Source organism: Haliaeetus leucocephalus, unplaced genomic scaffold (genome assembly GCF_000737465.1).
Source record: "Haliaeetus leucocephalus isolate CR32 unplaced genomic scaffold, Haliaeetus_leucocephalus-4.0 Scaffold351, whole genome shotgun sequence".
Classification (NCBI taxonomy): Eukaryota; Metazoa; Chordata; class Aves; order Accipitriformes; family Accipitridae; genus Haliaeetus; species Haliaeetus leucocephalus.
Window position 1 is genome coordinate 2,162,726 of NW_010972787.1, and position 15,770 is coordinate 2,178,495.

Below are 15,770 nucleotides of genomic sequence, written 5' to 3' on the forward strand. Positions count from 1 at the left end.
GGCCCCATTTCCTCTCCCCGCCGTGAGGGGGGGGTTGGAGCCGTCACCGGAGCCGGTGAGTGAGGGCGGCGGGGAGGGGCCCGTTAGTTACAGGGCTCGGAGCACCGCTGTGGCCTCTCACGGTGCTTCTTCGGCCTGGGCGCGGGGTGTCTCTTGGTGGGCCGGCCTGGGCCGTAACGCCGGTGGGGAAGGGGCAGGGGATCCTTTTCCCCAGGCAGCAGCGCTCCGCCGCGCCGGCCGAGCCCCGCCTAGAGCTGGCGGGTGCCCGGCGGCCCGGGTGGCTCCTGTGGCACTGCAGAGCCCCGGTGGGCAGCCCCGGTGGGCAGCCCCGGTGGGCAGTCCCGTCGGCCTCGATCCCCGCCGAGGCCGCAGCGGCCGCAGGCCTGAGGGCGAGCAGCCGGTATTGCTGAGGAGACGGGCTGCCCTGCCCTGCCCTGCCGGGAGAGGAACCAGGGAGCGAGGCAGCAATGCCCCCGCGAAGCCCCGCAGCTTCACTTCTGAACTGTGTCGGAGAGTGGAATGTCAGCATGCAGTTGCACCGCGGGAGTGGTATGGTGGGGTGGCTTTTCTCAGCGGTAGTGCTGGTTAATGCCGTGTTAAGGCGCTTGGCTGACTTATTAGTTGATGAAAATACTGTGTAATGAGAGACTTAGGAGTTAGGCATGTTTAGGACTAATAAACAGGTTAATGAAGAGCAAGCGTGTCAAATCTAAACGTAGCTTGGCCTTTCTTGCCTTTGTTACACCTGTGAATTGTGTCGGAAACTGTATTTGTGCTTTCTACGTACACTAGTTGGTCTACTACAAGATATTGTTCTTCTCTACAAACCAGATTTCCCATAGTTAAAATACAAGACTAGGTAACTGTATACTAATAAGTTTATTGAGAGACTGTAGTTCTAAACTTAATACTGAGGAAAGGCCAGATCTGGATGTAGAAGACAGACCTGGAAACACTCACTGTCTTGACAACGCAGTTAGCTATTTGAAGAAGGAAGGAATGAAGTGATTCCTTTGTTTATTAGTACCTGGCACTGGAATTTTCATAAATAATTTATGGATGATATGCTTTAATCTCAATGCAAGGATAACTCAGTAAACTCTTTAACTAAGTAAAGATTTCAGTTTCCCTTTTCTGGTGTTAAGTTTACAGTATGTCTGTCATTGTACTGTCTACGTAACGGCTGGTTGTGAGTATCAGGTTCTGAACTTCAAACTCAACAGCCAGCTAAAAGGCAGTGTAGTGTGTTAAGAGTTTCTCATTTTTCTTGTTACATTTTTAATTTTAGTCCCTAAGGTAATAAGTATTTTATATTTTTGTTTGTATTTTGAGGCATAATGTTTTTAACAACGGTATTACTCCGAAAGAGAATTCCTGGAAGACAATGGATTGGAAAGTACAGGCGACCAAGAGCGGTTACCCTTTCAATGAAGCAAGCAATGATCCGAAGGCTGGAAATTGAAGCAGAGAATGAATATTGGCTGAGTCGACCTTACCTGACACGGGAACAGGAGTACAAACATAACACAGAAGAGAGAGAGGCAAAATGGGAAGCTTTCAAAAGCCTGACGAAAGCCAAGTTTCCTGAGCACAGATACATCAGTGATCATTTAAACCACTTAAATGTGTCAAAAAAGTGGACATCTTGATTAATACAGAGTATTGGCGTGTATTACGGACTACCATGGGATCTGCTGTTGTACTTATTACGGTAGTTTTGTAACTCAGTATAATAAGGGTAGATGACAAATTAGACCTTGCTACGGTATACAAAATCTTACATTAAAAGTAGTCCTACAGAACAGTATATGTTTTATTATTGTCTTTTTCTAAAGAGACAGTTTTTTCTGTGGCTCTCTACCATCTGCTTGCCTTCTGTTCTTCAGGGGTTTTGCATAAAACTGTGAGTTACCAAGTGCAGTGCTGATGATTTGAACTAGATGTATAGCTTCACCGTTTTCCTTTCAAAAGCTAGGAGAACACACCTGCTCTGTTGAAAGGGATTATCCGCTGGTACTGACCAGATGGCTCTTACTGGTCACTCTCCCTTCTGAAGGGATACTTCTGTAGAGATCAATACTCCAGACACAACTGATACTATGTAGGTAGTGCTCACTTCATCAGGCATGCAAGGACCAAGATGAACTAGAATTACTCAGGTGTATGAGGCTTGAATTCATGGAAGATTGTAAAATGTTCCAGTTTTTTTAAACTTTCTGGAAAGAATTGTTGAATTTAAATGCCAGTGTCATTGTCATGTCAGTGTCAACTTGGATGTTACTGTCCTCTTACAGAGATCATTCCTGATCTAAAAGGAACATAGCTGATTCCTGTTTGAGTGGCAATCTGATTTCTAAGTCACATTTAGTGTCCTGAAGGTATACAGTCAGCCACAAGTCAGAGTTCTTTTATTTCCCCTCTCAAGACCAAGTGACCTAGAAGATGTGTCAAGAATGAGTGTAGTCTCAGGTTTGTTGCAGCTGGAGTGTAAAATCTGTGGAACAGTTACAGAATGTTTCCCAGGTAGGCAGTTTTTCTCACCAGTATACACACAGGCTACAGCTAAGCAATTTTCAGATTCTTTCACATACTTTTATTAAGTTGATGTTGCATTCAGTGATGAATTCAAGTGTCAAGTCCATTCATATTTTGTCACTTTGGAAAAGAGGCCTAAAATGGTACAACATTTTTATTTAAACATGAACTATACTTCAGAGAAGTATGAACAGGTCTGAACACTGATGTACAAAATCTTGAATGCACTTTTAATGGTTATAAATGGCTTAAGATGGATAACATTTATGGAAAAGTATACATATGGGGAAATTGCACAATACAATTAAAACATGAAGGAACTTCCAGGCAAAGCATTGTGATTCTGTATTTAATTAATTCATTTATAAAAGCCCATTTTAAAAAGTTACTTCAAGTATTAAACTATAAATGGCAACATGTTTTCTCTGTGCATAGGACTAGTCCTATCTGTAACATACCAAAAATACAGTAAATGTGTCGTTATTACATATATCTTTTACACTTCACCTCAAACTTAAATACAGCTCATTACAAGTTTAGGTAGCACAATTAAAAATGACTACATGGAAGCAGAACAACTGGGACATTGTGATTAGTGCAAATGTTGATGACCCTTGCTGGCAAATGCAAAAATAATTGCTGAGATAACTCAGCGATATTTAATTCATCTCAGTTAAAAAGGGGACAGGGAGAGGGGGCAGATTTAACAGCAGGTTTGCTGCCTGTTTCTGTGATGATAGTTTTATGATTGTAAATTGTCATTCATAAAGATTTAAGTTTCTCACAATAAAGCTGATAGTAACAGATTAAGGGACAGGAGAAATCGGAGAGGAACATGCTAAGTGTGTAAGTTGTCAGCTAAGCAATGTGAACAGAAGGGAATGTGCCTGTCACCATTAATGCTTTGGTGCCAATAGAGGTGATCCCAATGCTTCATCCCCAACACACCTGCTTGACTGCTGAGCATGTGCTCTCTGTTTCTTGGGGCAGGGCATGGGAAGAAAGATGGGGAACCCCCTCAAAACACAGCAAGCAATCCTGTAAACATTATCAGACTTCACTACCTAATGGAAAGAAGATTCAAGTAGTTGCTGCAGAAAACAAACAGCCAAACACCAGTTTTAATCAGCATACAAACTGCAACTTGCAGCTTCATTACATGTCATGACAGTTACATAATTAAGAAAAATGCATATAAAAAGCTGTTGATATATACAAAAATTGATAGAAATGAGTGTAGTAAATGTGTTCAGTATTATAACAAATCACTATATGCAGCTGCTCTCTTTGGTGCCATTTAGGGATAGAAGAGCCTCTGATGTTGCACACCTAGCTATTTTTTAGGTACTGTGACAGATGTGTTCTTGATCTGCACTGAGTTAAAGTAGCTGCTGTTTGGAGCCTCTGTAAACACTTACGTGAATCCCCCAATCACAGACAATTTTAGACAGTGTCGTCAGAGAATGTACACTATGAAGCTCAAAGCTGTAGTTTGGTTTTGTGGTTTTTTTTTTAAATTTTTAATAAATATGGTCAGACAGTGCTCCAGATCTAGGCAGATCTGGTTAATCTATGTCAGTCAATGCATCTCTTGGTAAACCTGCCAGACAGTGATGCTGCTGCAAACGCTTTTTTCCTCCTCTTGGGGCTCTGGTGAGCTACAACTGGACCATACACTTCAGATATATCAAGAATGTATTTGAGTGCGTAGTGAATGGTATTGAACTTAATGAAAACCTCCAGACCCCAAAAGACTAATTACAACACAGAAGAGCCACACAAGATCAAATGACGGAAGAAACAGTACCTGAAAACTGTAGGCACTTAGGCACTCTGGAGAACAGGACCAGTTTCTAAGAATAGCATACCAAAAGTAGCTTGGTACCTGCAAATTGAACGCTCAAGGGGCAGCTTTAACAAAAATGTTACCACAATTTCTACTCAAATCACTAAAAATAGAAGTGCCCAAACTCCCTCTAAAATAACCCTCTGAATATTTAAAGTGGAAGTTTTCAATCAAAGGCTTGTGATGCATCTAACTTGTGACACTGAGATCTCGGGATAATGCTGTAGGAAGTCAGTTATGACAGCAACCTACACCTCCTCCTGCCCCCTTCCCATAATATGCCTTTGGTAGGAGCAGCAATGATGTGCATGTTGTAGACTCTGAGAACAAGTAATCATAAGAAAAAAAAACTGTATTAGCTATGTTTCAAGTATTTTCTATTTATGGATCTGCCTGCCTCATCTTCAGAGGGACAGGTTTATCATCTCAAGACATTTCAGAAATCTTGAGAAGAAGTCACACTGAAATCTTGCCCTATATCAGGCTTCTGTCCTCACACTGGGAGTTTAATGTCATTTTGTGTGCATGACTCCTGTGTGTACGTGGATTTTTTTAAAAGAAAAAAGCATTAAGAAATACTAAAGCATAGTTCCTAATTGCAGCCAATGATGTCGACTATCCTGCAGTAACTGCAATACTATTTATGGCTTGCAATAGTAATTGTTTTGATGGATCTAAAAGCTTAAGGGCTGTTATTTTTAGTGATGATCTAGGTATTTTCAAGACTTGCCAACAGAGAGTAGGTTAAAGCACAAAACCAGCACATGATGCAGCACCCTAAACAGTTGTTTTCTCAGGATCCATCTCTCTTTTGGCCTCCTGAACAGGCAGAGCCGCTCTTCTTGCTGCATTCACCGCAAGTTTTCAGCTCTTCAGTGCATGGGCCAAAAGGACCTATTTCCTGGAGCACCTCTACAGCCCCCCTGCCTCTGCTGGCAGCGATACCCTAGTCTGCTTGCAACTCAACAGCCAAACAGCTCTTTGTCCTCACCAACTTTTAAATTCCTGGCTTGCTCCCTCATTTTTCCTGTCCTACTGTTTGATACAGCACAGAGTGCCCTTGCTTACAGCTAGGGAGCTGTCAGGACAGAACTCTGGAGAACAGAAGACACTGTCCTGCTGCCCTAGACACGATACCTCCTCTGCAGCCAGGGCCTGCCAGGAAAACATGACCCTCCCATTCCACTCACTGGTGTGCCCTTAGAGTTCATCAATACAATTCCCTTAGACAAGTTAATTCCTTTATACCAGTCTGGCGTTTCTCTTAGTAACCAGTTTCCTGGAGGGGAAGAAAAGGGGGAGGGGGTGAATTTGGAAGAATCATATTTGAATCATTTTACTACATTTCATGTTTGTCAAAGTGACTTTTCAGTAATGCCTGCTTTTACACCAACAGTAACTCTGGCCTCAAGAGTATCCTAAGCACACTGCTCTCCTTTTTTCATCCGAAACATGAGAAAAATCTGGGACAAAATGTACCCATGATCTGCATAAAGATGTCAGAAACATCAGCTCTTCATGAAAAGCCACAAAAATATCCACCAGATATACAAAGAACTGGTTTCAGAAGACCAGCACTCGCTAGAGAACACACATGGAGTTAGCCCAGTCTGTTTACTTGCAGTTTTTCCTGTAGATTAACTATCCTGACTTAAGAAATCAAACAAGTTACACTGATGTTAGCCTACAGTATATATAAATTCATATGGGGGTATATCAAGCACTTTGGGGGTGGAGGAAGGGGGCAGAGACTGTATTGCTGAATCAGTGATATTTACCACATCAGAGACATAGATTTTGCTTATAGTTCTGCTAGACAATGACTGTGCATGTATGTGTTATCCCAGCTGTAACACACTGATGCAGTAAAAGCCAGATGATATCCTGGGCCCTCCATTAGTTCCACCAGTATTTGGGGCTGCAAATTTTGGTATTCAGAATGAGCCATTTGAACTTGCAGTCTTCTGTCTCTGTTGTCTTCCCAAAGAAATTTTGCTGGTGCAGTACTACTGAGAGGTTATATTCAGATGAGCAGTTCTCACTTGACATTTGAGAAGAAAAAGCTAAACCTTTCAGATTAATGTGTAGCAATACTTTTATAAGTTTTGATAGTAGCAAACGCAAAATTTCTTGTACCAAGTTTGAAGAAATGTTCTGCAACTTTTAGAAAACACTCAGGTTTAGACCGTTACTTCTGTCTCAGGAACATCCAACAGTGACCAAATCATGTTCATAGCTTCTCAAAGTGTTCTTGTTCTATAAGATTAATATCTAAGAAAATTTATTCTTTCCAAAGGCAAAAAAATACTTGCTTTAAACCTTACAGTATACTTGATACCTTAGTATCTCCATCATAAACATATTTGACTTAAGTAGCAATCAATCTGGGAGAGAAACCAAACAGGTTCTTTTGGTCCAGATCATCAACCTGGCTACTACTTTCAGTCTGTATCAAAAGGGCTCATGTCTATTTGTAATCAACATCAGCTAAACATCAGAAAAGTTACAGACAGTAAAATAGTATTTGTCACTTTTTCCAGGTGCAAAATTCCAATACCTCCCAAAGATGAGTTAGCAGTCTTCTCTATAGAGGAGTGAGGGGGAAAAAACCCCATATTGTTTGCTGTAGGTCTTAAGCTTAGGATGGACTTTATTCCTCACACAGGAAACACATTTCGCCTTTTGTGAACAGGTACATCACTGCACAAAGTACTCAATCTTTAGCAATTTCAGCATCACTTAAACTGGACTTGAAAGTGGCAGACTAAAGCATACAAATTTTCAGTGTGTTAACCAGATGTATGATCCAACACTAATTTTCTTTTAAGTACTTGATATTGGTTTAAATGGTACTTTAGAACCAATAAAAACTTGTGCCTTTATTAAAAAGATAAAACAAAACTATAAAACAGTATTTATAAACCATCAAGAGTCCCACAGAAAAAGCAGTACTCTTCCAGTTCCATTTTCTAACAACACACAACTGCAATAAGGTTTTTCTCAGGGGTACTTTACCATTTTGTTACTGCCTCGTACAGAACACTGCAGACTAACAGAAAATATAACAATTGTTAATTCCTTTTTAGATTGGCTTTTCTTTGTATGCTGATAGACAATTGTTGGAAAGTAATAATCCATGCTTTTTTCAACTAAAAAATGGAGTTTGCTTCTTTGAGCTCTGTTCTTGATATGGTTACATATATCAAGTTAAACCAATGAGGGGGCTCAATCCTATAGCAAAAAAACCCAAGTAAAAGGCTTTTATGTTGTTGTCATTGCCTTGCTCCAAAGCACAGCTAGTAGAAGGAATCCTCAGTCCTGAAAGACTTGGAGAGCTGTGATCATGGGGTAGACTGGCTAATAGGAAGGCGGGGAGAAGACACCATCCAGTCCATTCCCCATCACCTGGTGCTTGAACTATGTATAGTCGCACTTCAGACTCACTGGCCATGCTCTATGTTGATTTTCTCCCCTCCCCCCGCCCCGCTTTTTTTTTTTTCTTTTCTTTTCTTTTTCTCTTTTCCTTTTTTCTTTCTTTCTGTATCCTGGAGACCTGCTATGGAAGTGACTTCTGCAGTGCCTAAGGTATGAAGTTTGCCTGTGGGGGAGGTAGGAGTCTCTGCAATCTACCCCCATCACTGCAGCATACAGAAATGCATAGTTCCCACTCTGGACCTTGTGCATCCAAGCAGGGCACTTCAGGATTTGGCCCTTTGGTAGCAGTATATAATTCAGTGTTGCATAAATGCACGTTAAGAATCTTAAGGCATCTGTCTTAACTTCCCTGCTCTGCAATAGTGCTTACAAGAATCCATCGTACTGTGCAGAAACTTAAATTTCTTGTCTCTTCCTAAAATGTTCATGTTCCATTTTTTACTGATAACTTCTTCCAAACAAAATTAAGTAATATTCAAGCACAAAACATGTTGCAGAAACCTAGTGAAACAAAAAAGGTAATTAGTGGAATTATACCATTAGCTTTGAAAAACTAGATTATAGTGCATGACAAGAATGCAGCTAGGTAACATGATTTACAGACTCCTGATTCAGGACAGCAGTTAAGGTAACTTCAACTCATAATTAGCCTTCTGGAAGGTGTGGGGCGTTGTTTTGTTTTTGTTTTAAACCTCTTATGTTTTAGAAGATTATCTGCACTAAGAATGTCAATCCATCACCACTGACCTATGGCTAAAGTCTCTTGGATCCCTGATTGGAAAGAATTGCTCGTTCATTTTGAATTAAATTGATACATACAGAGACACAAATGGTATTTGCCTAGGTGAGGCTGGGGGACTGCTAGCTGGGGGATTGGCCACCTTTTGCAAATCACTCTTTTTTCTAGAATAATCAGGGAATTTTTTTCATCAGCTATGACTTTGCTTCTTCTGCATGTTATAGGCATAAAATTGAAAAATACAACTATCAGTCTGTTACAGGGTATACAAAAGTGCATGGAACAGATGTTGGATCTCAGAGCTATTGCACAGTTGCTTACAATTGCAGGGGGACTGGAATTAACCACCTTGGTCTACAGAAACTGTGATCAAAACCAACTGAACTCAAAACATCTGAAACATTGTGCTACTGAGTTAACCATTATTCGAGATAACACATACCAAAATGCTTTTGTGTTGGGTGCAATTATGCACTATTTATTTATACAACTTTCAAAACTACAGCAGTTCGGGTGTGACACAAAGTACACAATCTTCCTTTATGAAATCTGGCCTGACTTCAGGAAGAGAGGAAGGATAGAAAGAAAATTAATCCCAAAGTATTACCAGTTAATTGTCTAGCTTAAGCCAGTCACTTACAGTCCCTCTCTAAATCAGTGGAAAGAAAGATTAAGACCTTTCTATAATACCCTATCAAAGGCTGCTCAGATGAACTGGTCTCAGAAAATATGTATTCCTTTCTATGAAGAATAGAAAAGCGTTAGTAACCTGTTTAGATCAGATTAGTTTTTATATAGCTACAGGCTGAAAGGAGTCCCTTGCTTGGGACATTCATTTGCACATTTTTATGAAGTGTTAAGAAAATTTGCAAAGGGAAAACTCATCTTTGGTGGGTCCTCATGGTTGAGTAGGTTTTTCAGAAGTACCACTAACTAGTCTAATTTTGATTTTGTATGAGTTTACATTGAGCAGTCTGACCAACATCAGTCCAAGCACCATACCATCCCCTGCAAAGACCTTTTAGACAGATTTTTTTCTTGAAAACAAACCACCCCTGCTAAACCCCACCAAAACAATGATTCTAGGTCAGAAGCCTTATTTAAAAAAGAAAGAAAGAAAAAAAAAAGTGATCCTAAAATTACTGAGGTCACAAACCTCAAATATCGTGTTTTCTTTCCAAAGAAAATGGGAATTCCTCGCAAGTTCTGTCTCCCCTTTTTTTTTGGGGTGGTGGTGGTGGGAAGGCAGAAGGGGTGAATGAGTCAGCCCTCAGCATCTACAGTTGCTAGTTGTCCAAATAAGATTTGTTTCTCTTCCAGAGAGAAAAATTTAATGGGAGCTTATAAGCTTACCACAGTACGAAGTCAATATAAAAGAAGTTTAATGTAGTCACTGGAAATAGACCAAGGGAAGTTTTCACATATGCAGCAGCACTCACTGTATTTCCTAAATGCAAAGTGCATGCAGAACTCTTACATAAAAGATCACTGTCAATCCCAAGTGTGACTAAGCAGTCCGTATGCAGACACCTGTATTTACCTATTGACCTTCCTTCCTTGTATGCACACAGCTAAAGTATAAGAGCAGAGCACAGCCCACCAATATACGATTAAGAAAAAGACAGTTAAGGAGTTGTTCCTTAAGAACAGCACTTCCTCAAGACAGCACTTCATCTTGAAATCGCCTATTTAGCAGATTAGATTCTTCTCCCTGGTCAGGTGACAAATCCAGCACTACCCACTTCAATCTAAATTACAGGATTAGTCTGACTCATCTCAGATCTAGCCAGCCCATGTTTCATGCACTACAGCTTTACTCCCATTCTTGTCTTCTGGACAGCCATTCTAAGTTTTATTTAGACTTTTCTATTACTCATCCAACATCAGAGGACTCCTCTGCATTCCATGACTAGTGACTTTTGACTTCAGGATGTCTATTTTAGTTTACTCATACATATACAGAAATGGCAATCAATTATGTTGGTCTTACCTGTTTCTCATTGAGATGGTTGGTTAGTAATAAGCTGAGATCAGCTTTCCAATGAAACTATAATATGCTTTTTTGCACCTAAAATGTGAGAGAATCTCAATTATGTGTTTTTGCAGATTTGCACAACAAATAGCAAAGACTTCAAACCAGAAAGCACATTTATTGTGTTGTGCCTGTTTTAGAAAAGTATTTTCCTCCCCCTAATCAAATGTAAAAAGATCCAAAATCTCAGAACAGGAAGCACGAAAGTGAGAATTATCTATCCATTACCTTAGTGTAGTAACTCATTTTGGAGCAGAGCATGAGACAAGTTAGCCTTAACTTCTAAACATGCTGTCTTGATTCTATGGAACAAATTTTCTTCTACTTAACTCCAACCAATTCCTAAGGACTTTTTAGGCCTAAAAGAAAATGGAAAAACCCACCACAAAGAAAACCATAGAATCAACAGAAGTGTTACGGTGCAGGCTACCTGATTTAACATTTTCCTCTTCAGGGCCACTTTCCACCCACTGACTGTCACTGGCTAGCAATCGATTTTGTGATTCACTGAGTGGTCGAGTAGGAAAGGACTGACTGCCTCCAGAGCTGAAAAGTAAGCAAAGTCAACAGGAATTCTGTAATAGCAGTAGCTACTTATTTCAGACATTTGTAGAGTAGTGAAGTTACTTAAGAGCAAAGCAAACAAAACCACCTACACTGCCAACTAAAAATGGCCCCCAGCCCCCAACTCCGTTCTCCTATAGGCTTGTTCCTGTCATCACTCTAAACCCTTACCTGACATAAGCCACTCACAGTTCTAATGGAAAAAAAGCACAGATTGATAGACAAGAAATGGCATACTGACAACAAGGCTACTGCCACACTGTTAAAAAGAAAACTTAACCAGTACTGTCTGGAAGAACAACCTAATGCCATCTTATTCCATCAGTAAATGCTAGGGCTTTCTGCTGAAAATCTTCTTAATGCAAAAGGATACTCTGCTGTTTGCACAAAGGTCCTGCTCTTGTCTAAATTCCACTGGTTATGCTGCACTGGAAGCAACTTCTCAGTATTGCCTTTGAACCTCCCTAATGCCTGGTAACTCAGGTGACTGCTGTTGACAACAATCTTCAGCTACAAATTCACCAAACTATACAGAACACTTCTAAAATGACAAATGTAAACACCCCCAGAAGTTTCACATACTCCTGTGTCTTTGAATCTAAAGCAGGCTTCCTGAAAGTACACTGAAGATACAAACCATGCAAATTTGGAGGGATAAAATGTAATGAGCTAAAAACACGCCAGTGCTAAAAACCAGCACTAGCCACAATGATCTAACTCTCTCGCAAACTGTGTCTCAGCATCCCTTGTTTAAGCATGCTGGAGGAGGTAAAGTACAAGTAATACCTTACCTTGCCTTTCTCTCATTCCAAAAAAGATCTTGAACTTTTTTTTCCATGGGCCATTATTCAGTCTTCCCTGGAACTTTGCTGATTGTTGTTAAGAGCCAGTAAGCTCTCTTACTTTCTGCATTACTGTTTCCTCAGAGCCATATCCTCTGTTACAGGTCAAAACCAAGAAACAATTTCTGCATGAAGCAGCACCATTTTTTAGTCTTGATCCATTCTGTCCTTCTCTGAAGACTTACAAACTCACTTTGAAGATGACAGGAAGTATAAAAAACTAAGTAATTTTGAAACAATTTTTTCTCCAGATGAGGTACAGAACAGTACAAAATCACTAACTTAAATGCTATAGTTACCTTTTGGCAGGTTCACTTTGGCTTGAGACAGTAAGTTGCTCTGGATCCATAATCACCAAACGAGTCGGAAAGTTACATCCGTCGCCCAAACTAAACCAGAAACAAATATTCAAATCACTATTTGTAGTTGACTTAAATGAACTGAAAAGTACCCATGCAAAAGGCAAATGCTGCAGGCTCGAATCAATTACTTGAGTGCAGTGTTGAACTCCAGACTTGAGCAAGGCAGTTCTACCACTAAGCCAGATGATTAGTTAATTAAATCTTGGAGCTCAAATGATTCCCACCATATCACTCAGTATGGATTGCTGAGCACATCACTAGCCTATGTCTTGCAGAAACATCCCTGTGTCTCTGTAGACTGTAGCCTGGGTCTTGCCCCAAACCACCGTGCACATGTAGCCAGACTGTCTGGTATTTACAACCCCAGAAGCATAAATAATATTTTGGTGGCCATGCTTTCCCCTCCCCACCCATCATTTTGAGGTTAGCTAAGCCTTCTTTTAAAGCAAGTTTAATCAGGATAAAATGTGGTGGCAAAACAGACTGATCGACCTAGAATATAGCTTCTGTCTTTAATCACATGAAAAGTCACGGTAGTTGAGCAAACAACTGAAGCAACTTAAGATCTCGTTATTACCTCTGCTGTTTGCTACCAGACCTCAGCGTCACAAATGGGTTCACCAATATTTTTAACTGATACATGACCCCCTAAAAGCAGTGTTGAAATACAGCTCCTACTTTGTTCTGCTGACTTTCAGGAGTGGTGGGAGTGGGCAGCAGGTCAGTCTTGCTTCATCAAGCTTCTCTGACGCTTGTCTGCAACTCCCTAACACTGGCTCAGCTGAAGTTTTAAAAACAGTATTTTGCATTGTATCAGAATTTTTTTTTGCACTGCTGCTTATTTACACACATTTTCTCAGGCAGCTTTCAATACCTAAACTGTCCTCTACAGTAAAAGGAAAGCTGTCAAGTGTTTTCAGGGGTAATAGGGGGTGTTTTTAAACTGATGTTGTCTCAATGCTGCTGAAGTTCAAGCGTTTGGTTCTCCTCTGAGTTGCTGATTACTGCTCTATAATCAGACACTAATACTACCACCAAAAGATGTACAGTTTTTGAAATACACTTCTCAAAGCTTTCCAAACTTCCATATTTAGAAGGCCCTTATCAATGAGGCCCTTCTCTTTGAATGAAAACCCTGTGCAGAATTCGCTCAGTTTTCTCCTGCACATTTTCCCTACACCAATGTTCATCATGCAGGACTTACGAGTTGGCTTTTCAGTTGTGCTTTATTTTTTTTAGGAGAAGGGGAAGCAAGGTGAAAGTCATGGAATCAATTTATCCCCCAGTTCATTCCCATTCAGACTGAATACCTGGTAAAGATAGGGAGTAGCCAATACTTCTTTTCATCTCCGAAAACCTCCCTCAGATTTTTGCTGCATCCAAGAGAAAAGCCATTTTTATCAGGGCCATTTCGAAATGTGGGTGCACGGAATGTTTCTGTAAAAGAAAAACATGCACTATCTCTAAAGTGATAAGGAGTCAGGGAAGACAAATAAACAGACTCAAACTTCTCTATTGTGAAAACAGTGTCGGGCAAGCTAAAACGACCTTGATGTGTATTGGGGGGGAAAAAAGTCATCTCAAGTAATCAGAGAGCATAAAAAAAACCAACCACAGTGTTAATGACAAAAATAGAAACAAAAGGGAAGAAAGTCACGTGATCAGAACAGTCATCTTTCTCTCTTTACATGTAACATTTAAGGTCTGAGACAGACCTAAGTACCATCAGCACGGCAAAGACACCAGAACCCTTATTCATTGATGGCTAGCTCTCTCTTTGGCCTGTGAAGCCTCTTTTGAGCAGAAGGCTTCCTCTTCTAGAAGCAATTTACCATAAGCACTACTGGACCTAAACCCATACAGTATAGTTTCTTCCACTTCTGCCAAGGTCTGAAGTTGAATTAAGAGTGTCCTGTGGTATCAGAGAAAGATGATATCTATTACATCTGAAACAGACGCACCACGAACTGTAGCAAACCGCCACCATTTCCTAGTCAGTCCAGTTACACCCTCAGCCAAGAACCGAGAGGACTCATTGCTCTCCCCATACCAAGAGCTTGTCTTTTTACAATCATGATCCAGAAAATAAATAAAGTACTGTGTGGCCAATTATGACCACTGACTTCTGGGCAAGGAACATGCTGAAATGTTCTTCAAAGCTAAAAAAGAAACTGTGAATATTCCTTAGCTGTAGGTATGTCAAAAGAAAAAGGACTCAAACAATGCTACCATCAAGCAATCAAAAAAAATCCTTTTCCTCCATCAAAAAATTCTAACAAGCTGAAAATTATTTCACTTTTAATCAACCCACTTATTTTTGAGGACAGAAATTTAATTCCATTAAAAGGTATAAGATTTTGACTTGCACAGTTGTGGAAATACCCACCAGTCCCCACCCCCCAACCCCGCAAAACACACTTTCAAAAATGCTTTAGCAAGAACTTCAGATATTTTAACTAATGCACGTAACTTGCTTGTGCTGGTCAATGCCATTTAAAACATTCAGGCATAGAAATTATGTGAATCTCTTTTATTATTTAGGAAACGTGCATCAGTGTTTCCATTTTTATCGCACTGCTTTTACAAGCCACTTCCTAATAGTGAGGTCCATTTTATATCACAGGATTTAAGAATACTCTTTTAGATCTAGTTCAAAATGTAGCATGTTCACATACAGTAGAGCCTTCATCTTGGTTGGGGCCACCCACCTACTCAAAGTATTAGAACAACAGGGTTACTGGCAAGTAGCAATTGTTACATACTTAACACTATATAAAGCACAACATAAGTGTACAGTGCCTCAGAGATCTCAAAAATACAAACAAAATAAATTAACATTCATCATGAATCTGAACGCTTGGCTCCAGCAGAGGAACCCTACACATGCTCCATTTCCCCCTATGTTTCACCTTTAATTACTTTCACCAAATATGCTTCTTATTGCACAATATTTAAAAATTCTGTTTATATGTGATGGCATATCCTGTAGGCCTCACATTCTCATCAACTTGTTGGTTTTCTCAATAAGGAACAGTTCCGTATTCCAATTAACTGACCTATGGTTGATCTGTTTTTGCCAACTAGCCAGCAGTGGTAGCTGAAGAGTGACAGTATGCTGATGAAGAACATGGCTGCCACAAAGAAAAGGAATAGTACGTGGAATTTTGCATGGGTATGTGGCAATTCATTCTGGGGAGAAAGAGAGAAAGAGATTAATACGTTAACACTTTTTAGCAACTAATGCAGTATTGTCACTAAACATTTTCTGTCATACCCATTCTGCTATAGGTCTTTCACCTCACTTTTCACAAAGAAAAAAAAGCACAAGCCCAGCTTTCCTTTCACATCATGTTAAACTGATATACAACAACGTTTAAAGCTGATGGGTACGCCTTCCACCTGAGTTTAGTAGCAT

General features: G+C 40.1%; 2 protein-coding genes across 5 annotated transcripts in view; one reads left to right on the forward strand and one right to left on the reverse strand.

The window, feature by feature from the left end:
• The first annotated feature begins 6 nt into the window (after positions 1-6).
• On the forward strand, positions 7-1,789 carry MRPL57 (mitochondrial ribosomal protein L57). The gene is made up of 2 exons (XM_010572642.1): positions 7-55; positions 1,333-1,789. Exon 2 carries the CDS (start codon positions 1,338-1,340, stop codon positions 1,647-1,649), a length of 312 nt encoding a protein of 103 aa, XP_010570944.1. The 5' UTR covers positions 7-55; positions 1,333-1,337; the 3' UTR covers positions 1,650-1,789.
• A 3,699-nt stretch (positions 1,790-5,488) lies between these two features.
• ZDHHC20 (zinc finger, DHHC-type containing 20) overlaps positions 5,489-15,770 on the reverse strand; it is a 54,229-nt gene continuing 43,947 nt past the window's right edge. For 2 of the 4 annotated variants that reach the window (XM_010572644.1, XM_010572643.1), the window contains 4 exons: positions 15,412-15,544; positions 13,666-13,792; positions 12,293-12,382; positions 9,679-11,133 (listed from right to left, as the gene is read on the reverse strand). In XM_010572644.1, coding sequence (XP_010570946.1) covers positions 10,947-11,133; positions 12,293-12,382; positions 13,666-13,792; positions 15,412-15,544 — 537 coding nt within the window. In that variant the 3' untranslated portion in view covers positions 9,679-10,946. Of the gene's footprint in view, positions 8,318-9,678; positions 11,134-12,292; positions 12,383-13,665; positions 13,793-15,411; positions 15,545-15,770 lie in introns of those variants that run through there. The other 2 variants (XM_010572645.1, XM_010572647.1) reach the window with 2 other exon arrangements.